Source organism: Chelonia mydas, chromosome 26, assembly GCF_015237465.2.
Source record: "Chelonia mydas isolate rCheMyd1 chromosome 26, rCheMyd1.pri.v2, whole genome shotgun sequence".
In the NCBI taxonomy this organism is placed as follows: Eukaryota; Metazoa; Chordata; order Testudines; family Cheloniidae; genus Chelonia; species Chelonia mydas.
The window spans coordinates 14,601,607-14,623,508 of NC_057859.1; the positions used below are offsets into that span (position 1 = coordinate 14,601,607).

Below are 21,902 nucleotides of genomic sequence, written 5' to 3' on the forward strand. Positions count from 1 at the left end.
GCTGTCCCCCAGTTCTAGCCCGGGCTCTGGGAGGGGAGTGGGGTCTAGTGGTCAGATTGCGGGGGCGGGGGCAATTGAGAGCCAGGACACCTGGGTTCTGCCCCTGGCTCTGGGAGGGAGTCTGTGGTTAGAGCAGGGGGGCTGGGACCAGGACTCCTGGGTTCTATTGCCATCTCTCTCTCTGTCCCAGTCAGTGCCCCCCGGTTGCTCTCAGGGCTGCCTGCACGCACAGGGGTCTCTGATAGGAGTCCCCAGTACCCCTTACGCTGCTCATCCCCCCCCTGCCCCCCCGCCACAGTTGGGGGTCAGCAGCGTGGTGCTGAGGCTGCTGCCGGGGCCCAGGCAGGGGAGCTGGTGGCTCCCCTCCCCTCGTCAGCGCCCAGCCCAGCATGGCACCAGCGGGCCCAGGAGCTCGCGGCGCTCGGAGCCACCTGCGGGAAGGGGCATCCCCCGGTAATGCGGTGATCGCAGAATAGCGCTAAACGAGCCTCATGGCGCGGCACGAATCCCGGGGGCGGGGGAGAGACCGAGAGCAGGGAGTGGGGGTGGGGCAGAGATCGTGGGGGTGGGGGAGATGGGGTGCAGGTGGGAGTGGGGGGTGAGAGGGATTGTGACGGGGGGGGGGAGGGTGTGTGTGGGTGATGGGGTGTGGGTGTGAGGGGGTGGGGGAGAGACCAAGTGGGGGTGTGTGGGAGACAGGGCACAGGTGTGAGTGTGGGGGGAAGGATTGGGGGGTGGGGGAGAGACCAAGTGGGGGTGTGTGGGAGACAGAGCACAGGTGTGAGTGCGGGGGGAAGGATTGGGGGGTGGGGGGGAGACCAAGTGGGGGTGTGTGGGACACAGGGCACAGGTGTGAGTGTGGGGGGAAGGATTGGAGGGTGGGGGAGAGACCAGGGGGGCGGGATGTGTGGGAGACAGGGCACAGGTGTGAGTGCGGGGGGAAGGATTGGGGGGTGGGGGGGAGACCAAGTGGGGGTGTGTGGGAGACAGGGCACAGGTGTGAGTGCGGGGGGAAGGATTGGGGGGTGGGGGAGAGACCAAGTGGGGGTGTGTGGGAGACAGGGCACAGGTGTGAGTGCGGGGGGAAGGATTGGGGGGTGGGGGGGAGACCAAGGGGGCGGGGTGTGTGGGAGACAGGGCACAGGTGTGAGTGGGGGGGTGAGGGATTGTCATGGGGAGTCTGTGTCTGACGCTGGCTCAGGGAGCGGGGGGTTTTCGGGTCCAGACGGACTCGCCGGCTCTGTCTCTGTTGGCTGCCATGGGGTCTTCGCCCCGGGGGCGGAGGGGTCACTGCCCCGTCTGGTGCATGGGGCAGAGCTGAGGTAGTTAATGTCGATGTTTCTCTTCCCGATGTCCCAGTGTTAGCCAGGGCGTGACAGCCGTGGGGCAGGGCTTCTGGGGAGGGGGCAGGTGCTGCCCCATCCCCGCCTGCCCGCTGCTGTACCTGCGGAGCCCTTCGGGGTGTGGGAGCTCCCGCAAGGGCTGGTGGGCAGCCGGGGCATGGCCCTGGCACGGATCCGTCCCTACGGCAGGGCTGAGAGCCCTGGGTGGGGTCACAGCCGTGGGCAGGCTGGCCCTGCCGGGCGCCGATCCACAGCTGGTCTGGGAGCATTGACACAACAAGCTGGGGCATGGCCCTGGCATGGCCGGTGCCCGCTGGAGCCCAGGGGGCTGCGCCAGGGTCAGGTGCCGCTGGGATTTATGCATCTGGATCAGCCCAGGGCTCCGGCGGACTCCGGCTCCTGGCCCAGCCCGTCGGGGCCCGGATCTGGTGCCTTCATTGCTCGCTTGGTGCCCCTGGGGTTGGAAGTGCAGCGCGGTGGCCAGGCCGGCGCCCGCCCGTCCGCAGCAGCCCGGCCCAGCGTGTGCCGTGCGGCCCCGGAGCAGGCTGGCCGGGGGCCCGTCACGCCCCTGCACTCGGCCCGCAGCCCAGGGTGACGGTGTCTGTGTCCCCAGGCAAATCGCACCTGGCCATCGTGCAGAAGGTGAACAGCGAGGGCGAGGGCGACCCCTTCTACGAGGTGCTCGGGCTGGTGACGCTGGAGGACGTCATCGAGGAGATCATCAAGTCGGAGATCCTGGACGAGTCGGACATGTACAGTTAGGTGCCCTCTCCCCCTGCCCCGGGTGCAGCGCCACTGGCCTGGCCCCCTCCCCCACTGGTCCCCCCCCCTTGGGCGCAGAGCTGCTGGCCTGGTGCCCCCAGCCGGCCGCCCCCCCGGTGCAGCACTGCTGATCTGGCCCCGAGCAGCAGGCCCCGCTGGCAGGCAGAGCAGCCGCCGGTGTCGTGCTGGGGGGGTGGAGAGGGGACGCATTGAGCACCCGGCTCTCACCTCGCAGCCCCCATTATCCCCGCCCCCTGGGGGGACACGGCCCTTCTTGGCACCAGCGCCCCCAGGCCCTGGCTGAGGCAGCCGGCGCAGGTAGGGCAGGGGGGAGCCCAGGGGCGCGTGCTCGGACTCGAGTGTTGGGGGCCCTGGGTGGGAGCTGGGACTTCTCCCACCTTGACACCTCCTTTCCCCCAGCTGACAACCGCACGCGGAAGCGTGTGACCAACCAGAAGAACAAGAGGGATTTCTCCGCCTTCAAGGACTCCGAGGGCGAGCTCAAGGTGAAGATCTCGCCCCAGCTGCTCCTGGCCGCACACCGCTTCCTTGCCACGGGTGAGCCTCTGGGCCGCGCCGGGACCGGCCAGCCGGCAGGGCTCACGGGCGGGCAGCGGGGGGGATGGGGGGTCAGGAAGGACAAGGGGCTGTCGGAGGGCGGGGGGGGGAGGGGTCAGGTTGACGGGGCGATCCTGGCTGAACACTGTCCCGAGTGGGGGCAGAGGCCCAAGCCCTGGCTGGCAGAAGGGGGGCACCGGGGGAGCAGGGGTTGAGAGCAGGTGGCTGGGGAGATCCGGGCATGGGCTGAGCAGGCTCCGGCGGGTGCAGCGAGCTGCTGGTGCTCTGCATGTCTGGCAGCTCCAAGGGCTTTAAGCCCCCAGTTCCCAGTGCCCATCCAGGGCGAGGGGCCTGGTCTCCCGGCATTGCCCTGAGACTCTCTGGGCGGTGGCGGCACCAGGCCCCAGGCCGTGTCGCGGTGGAGCACAGCGAGGGCTAAGGGTGGGGTTGTGGGGGGAAGCACAGGGCACCCCCCGGCTCCTGGTGCCCGGGGATCCACCCACGGCCTCTCCAGGGCGTGCTCGTTTGGGGCTGCTGGTGGGTGCGCCCGGCGTGGCTGGGCCGTGCCTTGCCCGTCACACACACCAGCCTGTAGGTTTCCCTTAGGGGGGTAAGGACGTGTCAGCCCCTCGCATACCCGTTGTGTTCATGACTTTGGCACACACGTGCCCTGTGCCCGCTAAGCAGCAGACACTGGCACAGGCCCTGGCTCCAGGGGGATGGAGATGTGTGCGCACACACACTCACACTCACACACACACAGACACACACACACACGCCCAGCTGAGCAGGGCCAGGGGAAATGTCCTGTGGCGTGGGGGGGAGCCCCATGCCCGGGCGTGGTAGCTGGCACGGGGCCTTTCCGTCCCAGGGCATCTGGGAATCGGAGCCAGCGGAACCCACTGGGCCTGTCCGGTACTTCTTTGCCACGGTACTGCTTCCACGCAGGCCCGCGGCTCCTTCCCCCTGCCCCGGCGCTCGTCCCAAGGCTGCCAGCGTTTCCCTCCCTCTTCCCCTGGCCAGGCGCTCCACACCAGAGGTGGCTGCGTGGAGCTAGCTTGGGATCGGATGCAAGGGGCTTGGCTCGGTCCCCTGGTTCTGTGGAAGCTCCTGGGGCAGGGGGTTTGTGCCAGGACCAGGGGCGAGAACATGGCCCTTAGGGGGGCATCTGACCCATCCGCCCTCCCCCACAGAGGTGACGCTCTTCATGCCCACCCTCATCTCGGAGAAGATTCTTTTGCGGCTTCTCAGACACCCCGACGTCATCCATGAGCTCAAGTTCGACGAGGAGAACAAAAAATCGCCCCGGCATTTCCTGTACCACAGGAACAAGCCGGCCGACTACTTCATCCTCATCCTGCAGGTGTGCCCGGGCGGGCGGGGCCAGCCTGTCACCTGCCGTGGGGGGGCCCAGCGTGTCACAGGGGGAGAGCCTGTCATCTGCTACAGGAGGGGGAGCGCGGGGGCAGGGAGCCCAGTGTGTCACCTGTTGCGGGGAGGGGGCATTGGGGGGAGCCCAGTGTGTCCGCCTGCCGTGGGGGGACGGCTGGGTGCAGCCCATGGGAGAGGAGGGGGGCTGGGCAGCTGTGGGGAGTGTGGGGGGCTGGGTGCAGCCTGCGGGCAAGCCTGGGGTCTGACAGTGTCTGTGCCCTGCAGGGGAAGGTGGAGGTGGAAGCCGGCAAGGAGAACATGAAGTTTGAGACGGGAGCCTTCTCCTATTACGGTGTGATGGCGCTGAGCTTGCCCCAGCCGCTGGGTAAGTTGCCCCCACAACCTGTGGGGCCAGAGCCACTCCCACACTCACGAGTCACTGGCAGGCACGGGCAGGACAGACTGGGCCAGGGCCTGGGCGCCGTCACCTGTCGTGGGGCCCGGAGCCCGGTTGGGAAGGATGGAAATCTGTGTCTCCAGGGAGCTGCAGTTCCTGCCCTAGGGAGTGACCCCCAGGACACCCCCCTCCCCAACCGGGCATGGCTAGGGGCTTGCAGAGGTGATACCAGTGCATGGCATCAGCTAGTGACAAGCAGACATGCCAGCTCCCCCCCTGCTCTGCCGGTGCCCCTCAACCCCAACCCGCAGCCCCTGCTGTCCTAAGCCTGGGCTCTCCCCATCTCCTCCGGTGCCCCTCACTCCCGACCCACAGCCCCTGCTGTCCTAAGCCTGGGCTCCCCCCATCTCTGCCAGTGCCCCTCAACCCCGACCCACAGCCCCCTGCTAGCCCAGCCCTGGGCTCCCCCCAGCTCCGCCGGTGCCCCTCACTCCCGACCCACAGCCCCTGTTGTCCTAAGCCTGGGCTCCCCCCATCTCCGCCAGTGCCCCTCAACCCCAACCCGCAGCCCCTGCTAGCCCAGCCCTGGGTGCCCCCCAGCTCTGCCGGTGCCCCTCACTCCCGACCCACAGCCCCTGTTGTCCTAAGCCTGGGCTCCCCCCAGCTCCGCCGGTGCCCCTCAACCCCGACCCACAGCCCCCTGCTAGCCCAGCTCTGCTGACACCCCTCAGTCCTGACGTGCCGCCCTCCTCCCCTCCCTGCTAGCCCAGCCCAGGGCCTTTTCCGAGCGTGCTGGGCCACCACCGGGTCCCGCAGCACGGGGCAGGACATCGGCCCCTCGTGCAACTGGCTCCATCTAGTGGTTACATTTGGGTATCGCAGCCTATCGCAAATGGTTCAGTGCGTCCGATGAAGTGAGCTGTAGCCCACGAAAGCTTATGCTCAAATAAATGTGAGTCTCTAAGGTGCCACAAGTCCTCCTGTTCTTTTTGCGGATATCCTGTAGTACGACAAACATCCATTAATAGTGACGTGCTGGGAGTCGTGCCCTGGGGTGCTGCACTTGAAGGGCGTTAGCGCCCCCCCGCAGCTTTGATCAGCGATTTCTCCTGGCAGTGCCCGTTCCACCCACGCCCACCTGCTGGCACTGTGCTGGCGAACGCCCGCAGCTCCTTCTCAGCCGCCGCGCCCGAGTTGTCCCCCTGGAGATGTCCCCAGCTCTGTCCTCATTTCGGACTCTGATGGCCGGCCGTGGGAGCTCTCAGCATCCGGAGCAGCAATGTGAGCTTCCTCGTTGAAATATTTTTTTTAAAACCAGACGTCTTTCCCTTTCTATTCCGATAGACACTAGAGAGTTGTTCTCTTTCCCTGGGAGGTTGCGCCTGGTTCTCCCGGCTCCAAACCTTGCCTGTTGTGCGATCCCGGCCACGCCGGGCGCTCCCGCTACATCCACTGCCTCGGGGGATCGCGCATAGCCCACAAAAGCAACTTCTCTCTGGCACTAAAACCAAGAACCAGGGAGGTGAAGCTGTATCTCCTCCTGAAGGAGAGCCTCTGAGCTAGGCCAAGGCCCCTCCCAGGCACCGGGCGAGCAAATCTGCTGCCTCCCCACTACCGCAGCCCCACTCCTCCCGGGCCTCAGACAAGACACCAGACTCCTCTTGTAAGTCGTCCTCCCAGGACATGAACCAGGCTTGCCAGGTAGAGAATCTCTCTCTAAAAAGCCAAGGTTGTTGGTGTCTTCCGCCCTCCAGTCGGGTGCCCATGAGGTGGCTGGTTCCTAAGATACCCGTGGCACGGCCTGACTGAACCATAGCAAAGCCTCGGGCCCAGGGAGCTCATTGGTACTGTCAGCGGACCAAGGTGGCAAGAAGAGCTTGTTCCTCTGCTTCCTTGGTACCAAAGGAGCCTGCATGGGCTCCGACCGCGCTTCCCTCAGAGCACCCGAACCCCACAGCGCTGTCAGCACCTCTCCCCCCATCACCTCAGTGCAGAGCACAGACTTGGTGCCAGTCACATGCTTGGTATCGCAGGACGTTTCCCCGGGACCTGGCTGTATCTGAAGTGCCCAATTCTCCGACGTGCGGTTGGTACTGAGAACGCTGAGATGGCCTGAAGTTTGCCCGGTACCGACGGTTTCACCGCAGAGCTCTCCAGGTGCGGCGCCGTTCCAGAGTGAGCTTCACGGAGAAGAGCCTGGTGAAAACCTTGCCTCAACTTCCCAAATATCAATTCAGGGTTCTCCCCTCACCCCTTCTCAGAAGCCTCTGGTGATGCTAAGATTGCAACCAATGTCTGGCTGGTATGAGCACCCATGGGTGCCTCCGCGTCCTGTGCCTTATGCACCTCCTCCCTGGCCGTGCTGGGCCAAGTGCCAAGAGGTCTCCAGGGCTTCAAGCACCACCCATCGCAGAGAAACAACCTGCATTACCTGCTCGCCCAGGGACCTGGGACACTAGACCTGGTGAAGAGGTCTCTCCTCCGGCTGACGTCTCCCCCCATCTCTGGGTGACGCTGTCATGCCCCTTGCCCATCGTGGTGGATGATTTCAAGCTGTTCCAGGGTTTGGTCAGGAGAGTTGCAGATTCCTTGCAAGGAGGTGGACGAGCCTCCTCAGGAGCCGCTTGCTACCCTCCACTCTCCCCCACTGGCCGTGTGCCTTGCCTGTCAACGAGCCCCTTCTGGACTCGGGGACGAGCGCCCGGCATCCCCCAGCTACCCCTCCGCCTCTGGGCGGGAGAGCGCCTGGCACCCCCCAGCTACCCCTCTGCCTCCGGGCGGGAGAGCGCCCGGCACCCCCCGACTACCCCTCCAGGCAGGAGAGCACCCAGCACCCCCCCCCCCCCCCCCCCCGGCTACCCCTCCACCTCCGGGCGGGAGAGCGCCCGGCACCCCCGCCCCCGGCTACCCCTCCGCCTCCAGGCGGGAGAGTGACCGGCAAACACCCCCCCGCCCCCACCGGCTACCCCTCCGCCTCCAGGTGGGAGAGCGGCCGGCACCCCCCCCCGGCTACCGCTCTGCCTCCAGGCGGGAGAGCGCCCGGCACGCCCCCACTTCTATTGCATGCAGGAGAGCAGCTAAGACCTGTTACGTCCCAGCAAAGGACTCTTGAGTTTTTCTTTTCTCATCCCTCGGCAGTCAGTGCAGTTAACGAATGCAGAAGGCAGCGCCACGCTCAGACCAGCTGCGTGAGAAAGGCCACGAGGGTCTAGACCTACAGGGGAGGGAATCTTATTCCCCGGCCTCCTTACAACTTAGAATCACCAGTTACCAGGCGCCGATGGCAAAATACACTCCCATGAACCGTGCCAACCTGAACTCTTGTGCTGACCGCTTGCCAGCAGAGCCGAGGGAGCAAGTCCAGGCGGTCATTGCAGAGGGCCAGCTCCTCGCCAGACCATCTGCGCAAGCCCCCCTCAACATCGCGGATACGGCCACCGGTCGGTCGCTACACAGACGTTACGAGACGGGCCTTGTGGCTCCAGTGCGCCAGATCTCCGGAAGAGGTCCAGCAGACCTTCCTTTCCATGGGTCTCTGTTATTCGCAGCCAGCACGGCCGAATCGCTGCGAACGTCAAAGGTCTCTAGAGCTACCTGACGTTCTCTCTGCATTCATACACCACCCACGAGAGAGCCCAGCAAGCCCCAGGTGGCTCAGAGATCCCAACCTGCCCGATTCTTCACCCCCCAACGGTCACAGGAACCGCACCAAAAGAGACTGGGCTCCATCCAGCAATTTGGACGGCCTGGTCAAGGGCCTGAATACCCATCCTGCCTTGCTCCCTTCGGCGACCACCTTTACCAGCACAGGCAGGCTTGGGAGTCGATCCCTAGAGACAGGTGGGGTTTGGAGATCATCTCTCCAGGATACACCATCCACTTTCGCCGGCAAAGCCGCCTTTCCCGTTCCCCTTCAGGACCCCTCACCCGAGCGTGCTTCGTAGAGAAGCAGACGTGCTCCCACTTGGGAGCGCAAGAACCAGCTCCCTGCAGCGTGGAGCGAGGGGGTTTTATTCTAGGCACTTCCCAGTCTGCCCACGCAGTGCCAGTGCGATTCCCCCCGCGACCTGGAAACCTCTGTCCGCCAGTCTCCCACCCTGCTCCTGTTTGGCACCTCGGCCTGGTCCTTTCCTGCCTCACAAGGCCACCCTTGGGCCCGATGGCTACCCACTCTCTGCTCCACGTGTCCACGACGACAGCATCCCTCAGCCGCGGCGGCAGCCCCCCCTTCACAGTATTTGTTAAGGACAAGGTCACACTGCACCGCCCCCCACCACACACAAACTTCTACCTAAAGTTTCTTCCGAGTTTGAAATGAACCAACCATTCACCTGCCTGTCTCCTGCCCGCCCCAGCTAGATCACTGGGGGCACTGCTGCCCCCCCTCCCTGGCAGGAGAGCCCGGCCAGGACGAAGACCCCGGAGTTTTGTCTTGCTAGAGGTCTGCAGTCTGGAATCAGACCTCCCAAGGAGGTACCCGGCTGCATTCATTCTCGCTGCGAATCGTGCATTATTCAAATCCCTGTGCACATACGTTCTGCGTTCAGCTCGCTGGCCCCAACTCCAAACCCTTCCCGCACTGAGGGAACCTCTTGGCAGTCCCTTAGAGCCGAGCGCCCGTGGGGACGCGACTGGAGGGAGCAGGAATGGTTACTCGCCCTGTGCGGTAACTGCAGTTCTCGGCGATGTCTCTGCTACCCCTGCTTCGCAGCTGTCCGCGGTGGAGCTCGGCGGTAGGGAAGGACCCGGGGGCGGTCCGCACAGTGCTGTATAACAGATAGGAGGCTGACTAGCACCCGGGCCGGCTGGACGCTGCTATGAGCGATCTCCGATCGAAGGCGCTGGGGGCGCTAGATTGGAGCACCCGCAGGGGGACATAGCTCACCACCCTCAACTGCCCAGGGCAAGTAACCTCTCCTTGTGCCTCTCCCCCGAGGATCTCAAAGCGCCTCACGCCGGGGGGTCGGTGTCTTTATCCTCATTTTACAGCTGGGGAAACTGGGGCCCTGAGTGTGGAAGGGACTTGCACGGAGTCCGTAGCAGAGCTGGGACTTGAACCCAGGAGTCCTGGTCCCGAAGTGGTTACATGGACATCTTTATCTGCTGCTTTGCGTCGGTCTGATTTCACCTTTGTGTCCGTTTCTTCTCCCCCTTACAGACACACCAGCAGGGCACTTGCTTACAAGCCGAAAGCTGGGATTAGCCCCTGTAATAAGGCAGCCCCACCTTGGGTGCCCTCTTGTGGAAGGTCATGGCATGGCAGGCGTGCCTGCCTCAGTTTCCCTGGTCAGATACCCGCCGGGACACCAGGCCAGGCTCTCTTCCCCTTGTGGTTTATTTGTCTTTGATTCCTGTCCATCAGCACAGCAGCCCCAATGGGGCCGATGGAAGTCTTCCCACCACTCTCTGCCTTGTACCGGCTTTGTCCATCTTTAAACTTACCTCTTCGGTGCCGTCCTGCAGGGGGCTGGAGACGTGTACAGTGGGGGGGGCTGGGAGCCATTGAACCAAACGAAACCCTGGGTATAATGGAAACCACTTCAAGCCGGGGGTGCTGCAGCCCCCTAGTTCCAGCCCCTGTGTATCAGCACATCCTCGGCCTTCCTCTGTTCCTAGTCCTAGGGATTCTGCTCCGGGGCCCCACGTATGGTGAGCAATCCGGGGCCAAGCCCCTCCTGTAAGTGCGTTATGTCCTGGCTTCTTACCACTTTATTTTAATCTTGGCAATTCCCTCTCCTTGATGGGCCTCCCAGGTCTTTGTCTTCCTGGTCTCCTCCACTTGCCATAATCTGTGTCTTTTCCACGTTGACCTTCAGTCTTCTGCTTTCCCGACCTACCTTGTCAATCCCTGTGAAGCCTGATGCTGTGAGGTGAGTATCGGCCGCCAGGCTCGAGCGGCTCCCTGTCCATCAGCTTCCTGTGCGCTCTCCGCACGCTCATCGATGGGCTGGGGGGTTCTGCCCCTTTGAGCGATGTCTCGGGGGTGCTGCCCTGTGCCAAGCTCGCAGGCTGCCTGTGTTCTGTGTCCTGCCCCGGAGAACGGACCTATTGTACCAGTCCTAGGGCCTCGTGTGTTACACAAGCCCTGGGCAAATAGTCCAAAGGGTCGTCCGTGTATCGCCCCAGGGCCCAGAGTCTTTACAGTCCCGCATCATCTCACCCACTCCGCCCTGCCCACTCTGTCCGTCTCCTCGGTCCCTGGGCCAGGCCAGCCCGCTGGCAGGAAACCCGCCCTCCCCAGCTGGGATCCCTGCAGCCTCTCTGCTGGGGCTCCCTGGGCCCAGCTCGCCAGCCTGAGCTGTCAGTGGAAACGGCCCCCCGCTGCCCTCCTGCTTCCAGCCCTGGCTCCTGGGCATGGCCCCCCCGCTGCCCCCTGCTTCCAGCCCTGGCTCCTGGGCACGGGCCCCCCTGTCCCCCTGCCTCCAGCCCTGGCTCCCGGGCCTGTCCCCCTGCTGCTCCCCCGCTGCCCCCCTGCCTCCAGTCCTGGCTCCCGGGCACAGCCCCCGCTCCCGCCCCCCCTCCCCTCCCGCTGCCCCCTGCTTCCAGCCCTGGCTCCTGGGCACAGGCCCCCCTCCCGTCTCCTGCCTCCAGTCCTGACTTCCAGCCCTGGCTCCCGCCCCCCCCGCACGGCCCCCCCGCTGCCCCCTGCTTCCAGCCCTGGCGCCCGGGCAGACCCCCCCCCCCCCCCCCCCGCCTCCAGTCCTGGCTCCCAGGCACAGCTCCCGCTCCTCCCCCCCCCCCCCCCCCCCCCGGCTGCCCCCCTGCCTCCAGCCCTCTGGCCTGGGGCCACGAGCCAGCACCCCTCTCGCTGCTCCCCTCTGCTCCCAGGCAGCCCTGGCTCTCGCCCGGGGAGGGCCCACAGTAGGCGTGAGGGGCTGAGGCGTGGTGGTCTTGCCCCTTCTTAAAGGGCCAGTGTCACCCCGTGACACTGCCAGCTCCAGCCCAGGCCCCCCTGCCCCCCGCCGTGGGTGCCAGTGACAAGGACTCTGCAGCTGCTGCAGGAGCTTCGGGGGGCTGGTGCGGCGGCTCCGTGGTGATGCTCCTGCGGCCGCCCTCAGGCTCCTTGAGGCTCAGGCAGCAGTGATCAGAGAGCCCTGACCCCACACCTCCGTCCTGGGGGTAAGGCAGGCCTGGGAGCTACGCCCGGCCTGTGCGGCTGGAGTTCCTGCCCGTGTGCCCCCGGGGCAGCACGGCCCCTCCCCGGAGAGCTGCGGGCCAGACGGGCCGGGCTGAGAGCCGCAGGGAGGGAGCAGCCTAGGCCTGCGGGGGGCCGTGCCCCAGGCTTGGGTTCGGCCGCCGGGTTCCTCCTGCAGCCGTTGGTCTCCCCGGTTGCCTGGTCGCCTGGCTTCCGAAGGGGCCGGGGTGCGATGAGCTGCTGGTCGCGCGTTGGCCCTGCGGTGGGAGCCGGGGAGATGGAGAACCAAGGTGATTTCCTGCCCTGCACTGGCCGGCCTGCACCCCGTTCCCGCTGCCCCCGGCACTCAGGGCCCCGGGGGCCACCGAACGGGGCTTGCGTTACTATGGCAGAAGCTGCCCGCCAGGCGTGTCCGCTCCGAAGAAGCAATCGCAGAGGGAAACTCTCAGTTCCGTCCTTTTCGGCAGGAAGTCCTGCCCCGCTGGCCGCACCCAGGACTTGAGACGAGACATGGCAGGGCCTCGCCTCAGCCCCGCCGGGGGCGTCGCGCTTCACTCCTGCAGCCACGCGCGATCCCCCTCCACCCACAGCCGGACCTGAGCCAGGCGGTCGGTCCAGCTGCCAAGCATAGGAGGGGCCAGGTGGGGGCTGTTTGGGGGTGTCTGCGGCGAATCCCGTCCCCCTGGAGCTGGCAGAGCCAAGCTTTGGTCTCTCTCCTGAGGGTCTCTTATGACGTTCTCCTCCTGCATGTCTCTGTTCTGTCCTCTGTGTGTTTCTGCCTAGCCCGCCCAGCCCAGCCGCCCGGTCCTAGAGAAGGGCTGTTGGTTTCCAGGCTGACAGGTAACCGAAGCCAATGCATGGAGTGCTAGACCCGTCTGTGATGGGATTAACCCGGGCTGGCCTTCCCGCGACAGACTGGCCGTATTAATCCAGCACTGCCCCGGGTGAGGCACGGGGCGGGCAGGGCAGCACTGGCCTTGCTGCTTTGACTCTGGGTGACAAGCCACAGCCAGATTTGAACCCTGGTCCTTAAAGGGACCTCATCCCACCTCGCAGCACGTCCGTGGGGAGCAGGGCTGAGGCGCGCTGCGGGCACCTGGCTGTCCCTCTTTGGCACCAGGGGCCATGTGGGGGAAGCCCGTCCCAATGCGCACCATCATTTCCCTCCCTCTGCAGTCGGGTTTGTGAGCATCTCCAGGTATCCGCTCTGCACTGCCCCCTCGTGTAGACACATGGTCACACGCATGGCTGGAGCCAGCCGCCCCGGCTCTCCCTGGCCTCGTGGGCGTGGAAGTGAACAGTAGGGCAGAACTCGGGAGCCTTCCCTGCACCGTGCGGCTGCCACACCTGCCTTGTGACACCTGCACTGCCAGCTGCAGCTGCTAGGGGGCGACGCGGGGCACAGGTGAGCACCTCTGACCTCCAGCCTGGTAGGAGACTGCGGCTCACGCCTTGCAGGCAGCATGTGGCCGGTCTGTGGCCCCGTAGCCTCCCCCGATCGCCTGCCTTCGCTCTGTCCTTGCACGTGCTCTGGGGGTGAGTGCACGGGGGGTGTTAGAGCTTCGAGCGGGTGTCAGTCTGTGAAGAGCCTGCCAGGAGGTGAAAGCCTTGCCCTGCGGAAGGGGACCGTGCATGCCCACCCTCCCCCGTTGCTCTGACTGGTGCCAGGGAGACCTCCCTAACGTCTCTGCCTCGTGCTGCTGGGGCACCGCATGGTTCTGTCGCTCGTAACCCCCAGCTCCGTCTCAAGCCCCCTGCAGAGAATTGGGTTTGCCCAGGTACTTTGAACTGTCTCCTAGTTACCCAGCTGCTGGCTCGGGGAGGGAAGGGGTTAAACAGTCGGCTCCGGAGCCTTTCCCATGTCAGCCAGCAGTGGAGTGTTCGGGGCTGGGAGTGCTGGGGCCGGGGAGAGCCCTTTGTCCTATCTCGGCCCCTGCCCGCCGGCCCTGGGATGGAGGGGCTGGAGTTCTCCTCCGCAGAGCTTCCACCCCTGGGCCAGCTCCTGGGCCATTCTCCAGCCACCCCGTGAACGCCAAGAGGGCACCCGGAACTGCTGCTCTAGCCCCACTTTGACTCTGCCCCTGCCGGGCTCTCCAGCATGGGGCTGAAAGGGGGCAAGTGTGTGGGGGAGGTGCTGGAGCGTCTGCCAGCTTGGGCCCGGCAGGGAGACTCCCAAAGTCCTGCCTGGGCCTGGCGTGGGGACCCACGTTCCACCCCTGGTTTGTGTATGGTGCCCACACCCTGTTCCCCCTCGGGGCTGCCCGGCGAGGAAGCACGATGCCCTTGAACCCTCCCAGGCACACAGCTGAGTGCGGCTGCCAAGCACGCTATGGGCATGGTGGGTCTCGTGTACCCAGACCTGTCTGGGGCCACCCAAAAGGGAACATGGGCCAGGGGCTGGCATGTCACCATGCCTCTGCCCCTTCCTGTCTCCTCCCTTGGGGTCCCTGAGAGAAGCAGATACCCTAGAGCCTTCCCATGCCGGGGATTCCCTCCCCGTGTTCCCCCAGCACCTGCAACCAGGGTCCCCCACCTCGGGCAATGGGGAGGGGGAGGCTGGGGCTCCGGCAGGGGCTGGTTCCCAATGAATGGGATTTGGGCACGGCTGGAGGGAGCTGGGGACGGGGAGAGCTCTGAAGCTTTCACCCTTTTGGGGCCCTTCCTCCTCAGCCCCACTGGGGGAGCTAGTGCAGGGGCCAGCTGGGCATCTCTCCAGGGTGGCTGGACCCCGGGTCAGATTTGTGCTTGAATTCCAGGGGGTTCCAGTGTCAGTCCCCAGGCTAGGCCAGAAATGGCCCCTCCCTGCCCTGGGAATGGGCTGCTCCCTCCAGCCTCGCCCAGGGTTTAACCTAGACCCAGGGCTGAGGAACACAGCAAAGCCAGGTGACTTTTGGTTCCTGTAGGTCCTACATGTGAACAAATGCACAGGTGCACTGGGCCCTGGGCAGAGGGAGCCCTTGGGGGCAATGCCCTGAGCTGGGCAGGGCTGCCTGGGAGGAGCAGGGGGGCTCAGCGTGGCTCTGGGGCAGCGGTGGATGTTTCGATCAGAGCCTCGGTCACATGCCTGGGGCTTGGCTGACCCCAATCCTGGCCTCTGGTGGTCCGTGTGCAGCGAGCTGGGGGGTCCGAGTGAGGGCAGGGGGGCCGCCCCCTCCCGAGAGCTGACCCCACCCAGCGAGGCATCCGCGTGCCAGGGACGGCGCGGTGGGGGGCCCTTCGGGCCCAGCCGGGGCCAGCTCACCTCTCTGGATGGCGGGTGCTGCCGTTAGAGCCGGGCCCAGGAACGGGGAGCGGGGCGAGGCAGGAGGGGGTCCCCAGCTAACCCTGCCCGTGTCTCTCCGCAGAGCTGCGCTCCCTGTCCCACATGAGCAGCCTGAACCGCTCGGCGTCGCTCAGCTACCACGAGCGCTCGGACTCCATCGCCTCCCCCATCAGCGGCAGCAGCAACCAGCTCAACGTGTGCACCGGCGCCCAGTACGTCTCCGACTTCAGCGTCCGCGCCCTCACGGACCTGCAGTTCGTCAAGGTGAGGCCGGGTGTGTTGGGCTGCGGGGCGGGGGGGCCTCGGGTCGGCCGGCAGCCTGGCAAGCAGCAGCAGGGAGCACTGGCCTCGGTGCAGCGCTAGGGGGCGCTGTGCTGCTGTCAGAGGAGACATAAACCCAAGGCCCTGAGCGTTTGCCGGGGTGGAGATCTCAGGGCATGGCCCAATTCCAGTTTGGGTTTTCTACACTGAGCCTCTTTGAACCCCCCTCTAGCGTCTGCTGGACACTGGTGTCTCCTTCGTCTTGGGGAGCATTGCTGTGTGCCGGTCAGCAGCTTCCCAGCCCACCCCAGAGGTGGCTGCAGCGCAGGGCTGGCTTGTGGCCATAGATGAGGTGTTCTGGAAAGCAATTGGGTCCCCCAGATGAAACATGTTTTGTGCGGGGCAGTTACAGTGCACTCCCTTTCTAAGAATTACCAATACAAGAACCAACCGCATAAAGTGATCAGAACCACTGGGGCAAGTACTCCACTTGTAAGGCTCCAGCGAGCTGCTGGTGAGACTCATTTCGGGCAGACTGACTCCCATACTCAAGTGCACCGACATGTAATGAGCCAGCAAAGCTGGTGGAATTGGATCAGATCTCGCGTTACTGGGCACGTAGCCCATGTAAAGGAAAATCCCTGCAGAGAATAAACCAGTTGTGCCATTTATGAGAGAGTCAAGATGGCAGGAAAAAGAGAGACGCTTTCTGCAGATGAAAAACGCCACCTTCCCGAGTCCTACCCTCGTCTTCCCAAGACCGGCCAGAGAGATGCAGCTCAGAAATTGGGCATTCCGCAACCTACATTGTCTAAGCTTCTCAGCGATGGGCAGAGCATCCTACAAAACGAAGGAGACAGAAGGACTGTGGTCAGGCAAGGCACTTATGGTCCAGGTGGTGCTTATAAAGATGCCAGAGAGAGAAATGCCCCCCTAAGTGGGCTGTTGGTGATGTAGAAAGCAGAACTGGCGGTCACCCTGGGCGTTATCACCTTGAAGGCCAGCACTGGCTGGTGTGAGCACTTTAAGAAACGAGGGGATTGGTTTCAGACAATGTGTGGAGAAGTCAAAGCTGCAGACATTAGATCTTGCGAAGAATGGTTAGAAAACGAGTGGCTCAAAATGAGACGTGACCTCATGGAAGAAAACATTTGGAAAGTGGAATTGACTTTTGAGCCCTGCCTGGTGGCACTTTCACCTTTAAATCAGACAGTAAAAGAGGAGAAAACTCCTCTAAAGACAAGATTGCTGCTCGGTTCACCTGTTCTGTGACTGGTAAGAAAAAGGACCTTTTCGTCCTTGGGGAAAAGTCAAAACCCAGGTGTGAGACGTATTCCAGTCCGCTCTGCTGCCAGTGACCTGCCTGGATAATGCATGAGTGGGATCGAAAGTTGGGCTAGGAAAGGAGAAAGATTTTGCTACTTGTGGACATCTGCCCAACCCAGGTGAGGAAAGGTGTAGCGCTGAGGAATATCCGACGTGAATTCCTCCCAAGGAACACAACTTCTATCCTTCAGCCATGTGACCTGGGAATGACCAGAACGGCCAAGGTGTATTGCAAGCAAATGGCTCGCCCGGTGTTGCACCACATTGGTGATGAGAAGAAGAAAGCTGCTGCTGTGGAAATAGCCAGGAAGTGCCGACTTTAGGTGCCATTCTTGTGCTCACAAAGGCCTGGTCTGACGTCGATGCTTCAGCAACCCGGAATTGCTGCGACAAAGGAGGTCTGGTCGTAATGCCCATGGCAGAAGCAGTTGTTGAGCCGCTGAGAGATCTTAATGCGCCCAAATTTGAAGAGTGGCTAGCCATCGGTGAGTGTTACGCAGCTGGTCTCTGATGTTGTGACCGAGATCAGAGACCGATTGGAAGTGTGAAACCCGAAAATGATGCAGAGGCAGACTCTGAATGCGACAAAAACTCAGACAAATGACCTGCGGTACAGGGGCTGCAGTGATTTTAACCTCCTGCCTTGCTCTGAAAAGGAGGTTAACAGTGGCGTGGATCGTGCCGTGATCCAGGAAACACTGGACAAGTTTATAATCCAACGGGGACTGTGCCACGGCATTGAGCATTCACAGCCAGACACTCCACGCCGATGACAGACGGTGACGCTGCGTATTGGTGAACGTGAGCCAATACTGTGAACCAGTCCGGTCGGGTCTTGTACACGGGTCGCTGTGCTGTCACACGCCGGGTACTGCGCTTACATGTGTTCGGTTGGCTGCAGTTGGAGAGATTTTTAAAATGCGTCTTTGGCTCCTTAAGAGGCGTATCCCTCCACTAGCTCACACCTGCTGCAGTCGCAAGGCAGTAATTGCCTCCAACAAACGCACCCGCGGAGTGAGTGGGTGATAACGACCTGTGGCGCAGTTAGAAAGTTGGTTTGGTTTTGTTCCACGGTGAATATGTTTAAAGTCTAAAGAATTCAGTGACAGTAAATGAGACGTTTCTCAGTGGGGGGTGGGAGGGGGAAGCCAGTTGTTTAAAATGTAACGGCCGATTTCATCCATTATTTGCAATTCCACTTGTAAGAGTCAAGTGCTTATAAGAATCGAATTGTCCAGGACCGATGTGATTCTTATGAAGGGAGTGCACTGTATTATCATACTTGGGGGCGGGGGGATGGCCATGGCATGCTGGGGTCTGTAGTTTCCGGTGGGGGAGGGGGAGGGGAGCATTGCATGCTGGGATCTGTAGTTTCCAGTTGGGGTGGGAGGTCAGGATGGAGCATGGCATGCTGGGATCTGTAGTTTCCGGTTGGGGTGGGAGGTCAGGATGGAGCATGGTATGCTGGGACCTGTAGTTTCCGGTTGGGGTGGGAGGTCAGGATGGAGCATGGTATGCTGGGACCTGTAGTTTCCGGTTGGGGTGGGAGGTCAGGATGGAGCGTGGCATGCTGGGATCTGTAGTTTCCAGTTGGGGTGGGAGCTCAGGATGGAGCGTGGCATGCTGGGATCTGTAGTTTCTGGTTGGGGTGGGAGGTCAGGATGGCACGTGGCATGCTGGGATCTGTAGTTTCCAGTTGGGGTGGGAGGTCAGGATGGCGCGTGGCATGCTGGGATCTGTAGTTTCTGGTTGGGGTGGGAGCTCAGTATGGAGCGTGGCATGCTGGGATCTGTAGTTTCCAGTTGGGGTGGGAGGTCATGATGGCGCGTGGCATGCTGGGATCTGTAGTTTCTGGTTGGGGTGGGAGCTCAGTATGGAGCGTGGCATGCTGGGATCTGTAGTTTGATGCTGCTCTTCTATACTCAAGAGGGCGGTAGCCACGGGCCACGCTCTGGAGCTCTGCTAGGCCAGCCGGGCTCGTCTCGCTGGCTGACCACGTCTGCCCCTCTCCCCCCCGCTGCAGATTACGCGACAGCAGTACCAGAATGGCCTGATGGCCTCGCGCCTGGACAGCTGCCCTCAGTCTCCGGACAGCAGCGCCCTCAAAATGGACATCAGCTTGACAGACAAGGCGGAGCCCTTGCGGGCCGACGAGACCACCAGCCTGCTGAATGAGAGGAACTGCCTGGACCGCAGGAGCAGCCACAGCCCCCAGGAGAACTCCATCTGAGCCTGGCACCAGGGCCCCCGCCGGCGCCCCCGCCAGGACACTTCACACCCTTCGGGGTGGGGAGCCTTTCCCCGCGTCCAAATAGCTCTGTCTAGAGATCCCTCCCTCTGCGAGACACTTTGATCGCCCGGGGCAGCCCCCGCTGCCAGCGTTGGTGAGGATGTGGGTTCGTGGCGCCGTGGCCACGCTGGGATGCAAAAGGGGATCCCCCACCCCTTCCCCGAAATGGGCCCTGGAGCTGTTGGATCCCAGGGACCGACTTTACCTCGGCCTGGGCCAGGCGTGGACTGGGAGCAGGGAGGGTGACTCCGCAGAGGATTTATAAAGGGAGCTCATTGGCTGCTGTTTCTAAACTGGGTTTTATTTAAATGAATAAAGATGGAAACAAAGGGACGAGCTCTCAAACCCCAGGCCGTGCCTGGAGTGCCCCCGCCGAGAGCAGCTACGCTCACCCGCTTGGCACCTCAGCATGGCCCGTTGCACTCCCCCCGCAGCATGGCCCTGGTTCATGTCACACCCTCCCCACCCCTGGTCCAGCAGCCGATCAGTCCCTGGCCATCCCGCCTGGGGAGGGGACAGCGATCGGCCCGGGCAGCAGCTGCCGGTTGTGGAAGTCGCTGGCCCAGCTCAGGGAGCCTTGGTGTCTCGTAGGTTTCTTTTTCTTGTTGTTGTTGCCGGGTGGTTGGGAGTTCGGAGCAGCCAGCACTGGAGTCGGCCACAGTCAGGGTGGTGGGAACCCATCCTAGCCGGGCACTGGCCTTGCAGAGCTCTTCGTGCATCCGTGTCATTTGGCGCGTCTCAGAGGTGGAGCCCAGCACGTGTCCAGGATTCAGCTGGGGGTGGTGGGCCAGGCTCGAGGGGTACTTCTCGCTCCAAGCGCTGGCCGGGATTCTGCATCGCTTCAACGGACATGGTGCGGGTAGTGTTGTGAGCGCGGGTGTGAATGGGGCTGGGTGGGAGTGGAGGGACCAGGCCCTGGGGGGGGGTCAGTGAACCGCCCCCTCCGGCCAACATGGCTTGTGAGGGGACGTTGGTTTTGTCCCTGCTTGGCCGGATTCTGCTCTCGCCTGCGTGGGGTTTGCTGCTTCAGTGGGGTACTCTGTGCGCACCCGCCTGAGGTCTGGCTCGGTTGGGACAGACGCCTGGGCTTCTCCACCCACCTGGCCAGAGAGACCAAGGGACCTCATTTGGCTCTCCTTGGCGCCAGTGTCAGTCCAGATTTACCCTGTTGACCCACTAGCTGAGCCCGATTGACACCGGAGTAACTGAGAGCAGTGGGGCAGCCTGTGTCCTCGTGAGACAGCAGAGACCAAAGCAGTGTCGCTTGTCCCCTCCCACAGGCTCAGGGTCCTGTGGTGCCCCCACCTGTCTGTGTCCCCGTGGCTGCTGTCTGGGCTAGCTGGGAGCCCTGGCCGGGGGCACCCCCGGGGAGAGAGGGCTGGGCAGAGAATGCCATCTGGGAGTGCTGCCCTGGAGAGCCAGTTTCTCCTCCAAACCAACCTGGCTTCTGAGCAATAATCGCTCCGGGGATGCTCCTCGGCAGGGCAGGGCAGGGCAGGCTCCCCTGGGTGCCCCTGACTCCCCAGGCAGGTGGACAGGTGTAATGGGGCTGTTGCGTGACCGTGGAGGGGCTGGAAGAGGCAGGGCCTTGGCAGGGCAGCCCCCGTGCTCAGAAGCCCCTGTGGACAGCGAGAGATGCCCATTTGTCCTGCACCCCAGCTGTTTCTTGGAGGTGCAGAGACCTCAGTGCTGCGGGGCTCCTTGGCCCCCCGGCCGTGCTGCAGCGTTGGGGCTGGATCAGGTTCGCTCTGCCGTGGGCTCCTGGACCCTCTGGCTGGGGATGCTGCTCAAGCAGGTTTGTTGGCTCACCAGCCAAGGGAGCCCTTTGTAGCGGGCACTCAGGAAGCTTGTGAGGGGGTGTAGCTGGCACCCGCCTGGCCAGTGTCCTGCAGGTTGACTGATGGGGGCTGTGGCGTGGGGGGGACGGGCAGTTGGCTGAGGGGGGCTGTGGCTGAGGGGGCCGTGGCGTGGGGGGGGACGGGCAGTTGGCCGAGGGGGGCTGTGGCTGAGGGGGCCGTGGCGTGGGGGGGAGGAGGGCAGAGCCCTGCCTGGAGCTGGGGGGCTGACCTAGCCCTTGCTGGCATCTGGCCTCTCTGGGTTTCGGGGGTTGTGAGGGAGCTGCTCTAGCTGGCTGGTTCACACTCCCCATTGACAGACCAAGGGGCAGGGTGTCTGTGGGCACAAGCTGGCCCAGGGGGCACAGCCTCTCCTCAGTGGATCCGGGTCTTCCCACCAGGGCATAACCGCTCCGCTGGGGGGACTGGACCTTCAGGGTGGGTCAACAATGCCAGAGCCCTGGGGTCCCTCTGTCCCTGCCCGCAGCCTGGTGCCAGGGCGGCCTTTCTGGCCAGGGCCTCCTGTTTGAACTCCAACCCACTCTCCCTTTTCAACCAAAGATCAGAGACTAGGACAGTTCAGGCGGCCCCCTTGGGAGACTGCAGAGACGCTCAGCTCCTCCCGCCCCGCTCTTGGCTCTGGCTGAAAGGGGAAGAGCAAGGTGCTCTGGCGGGGCCAATCACTACATCTGGCGGGGCCAATCACTACGTCAGCAGAAATTAAATGTAATTGTTCATTTGTAATGCTCCTCGGCAGCCTCACGGAGCTGGGGGCGGAAGTTGGACAGATCTGTGTGGTTTTAAGGCAACTTTTAAAGAAATGGGTGGGTTCGTGTATTTCCAGGTGCTTAAATTACCCGTAAACGTATGGCTATGGAACGAGTTCCAGGGTGTAACTAAACCTGCTGTTCCGCACCTCAGAGTGACTTTGTCTGAGCGGTATTCGGTAACTCCTGCTTTGGCTCAGTCTCCAGGTCAGATCTGCGTTTAGGCCACGCCAGGGTGGACGGCAGAGTTAACACATGGGACACGAGAGCTGGTGCCCTGGTTGTCAGTGCTGTGGTATTTGATCAAAGAAACGCCCCAGCCATTGACGTGTTTATGGAATTGTTCACCTCGCAGGGGGACCTCACCTGACCCACACTGAGGCTTTAAACGGACTCTAGATGTTAGCGCCAACAAGGACTGCTGCTTATAGGCCCCAGAGAACTTTTCTCCTGGTGTCCTTGGTTACCTGGGTGAGTCGAAACCTTGTAAAATTGATGTGGGTGTTCTGACACCACCTGCTCAGGGTTAGAAGAATCAGGTCTGTTGCCCCCGCCGTCAGTGATACAAGACTCCTGCTTCTGAGCTCTTCGTAGG

The 21,902-nt window shown here is 63.1% G+C and overlaps 1 protein-coding gene across 1 annotated transcript in view; it reads left to right on the plus strand.

Annotated features, from left to right (window-relative positions):
• Positions 1-19,038, plus strand: part of CNNM4 (cyclin and CBS domain divalent metal cation transport mediator 4) — a 41,891-nt gene extending 22,853 nt beyond the window's left edge. Inside the window, exons 2-7 of the mRNA XM_037886125.1 lie at positions 1,957-2,100; positions 2,526-2,663; positions 3,857-4,026; positions 4,320-4,419; positions 14,911-15,092; positions 18,439-19,038. Coding sequence (XP_037742053.1) covers positions 1,957-2,100; positions 2,526-2,663; positions 3,857-4,026; positions 4,320-4,419; positions 14,911-15,092; positions 18,439-18,645 — 941 coding nt within the window. The 3' untranslated portion in view covers positions 18,646-19,038. The remainder of the gene's footprint in view (positions 1-1,956; positions 2,101-2,525; positions 2,664-3,856; positions 4,027-4,319; positions 4,420-14,910; positions 15,093-18,438) is intronic.
• The last annotated feature ends 2,864 nt before the right edge of the window (positions 19,039-21,902 follow it).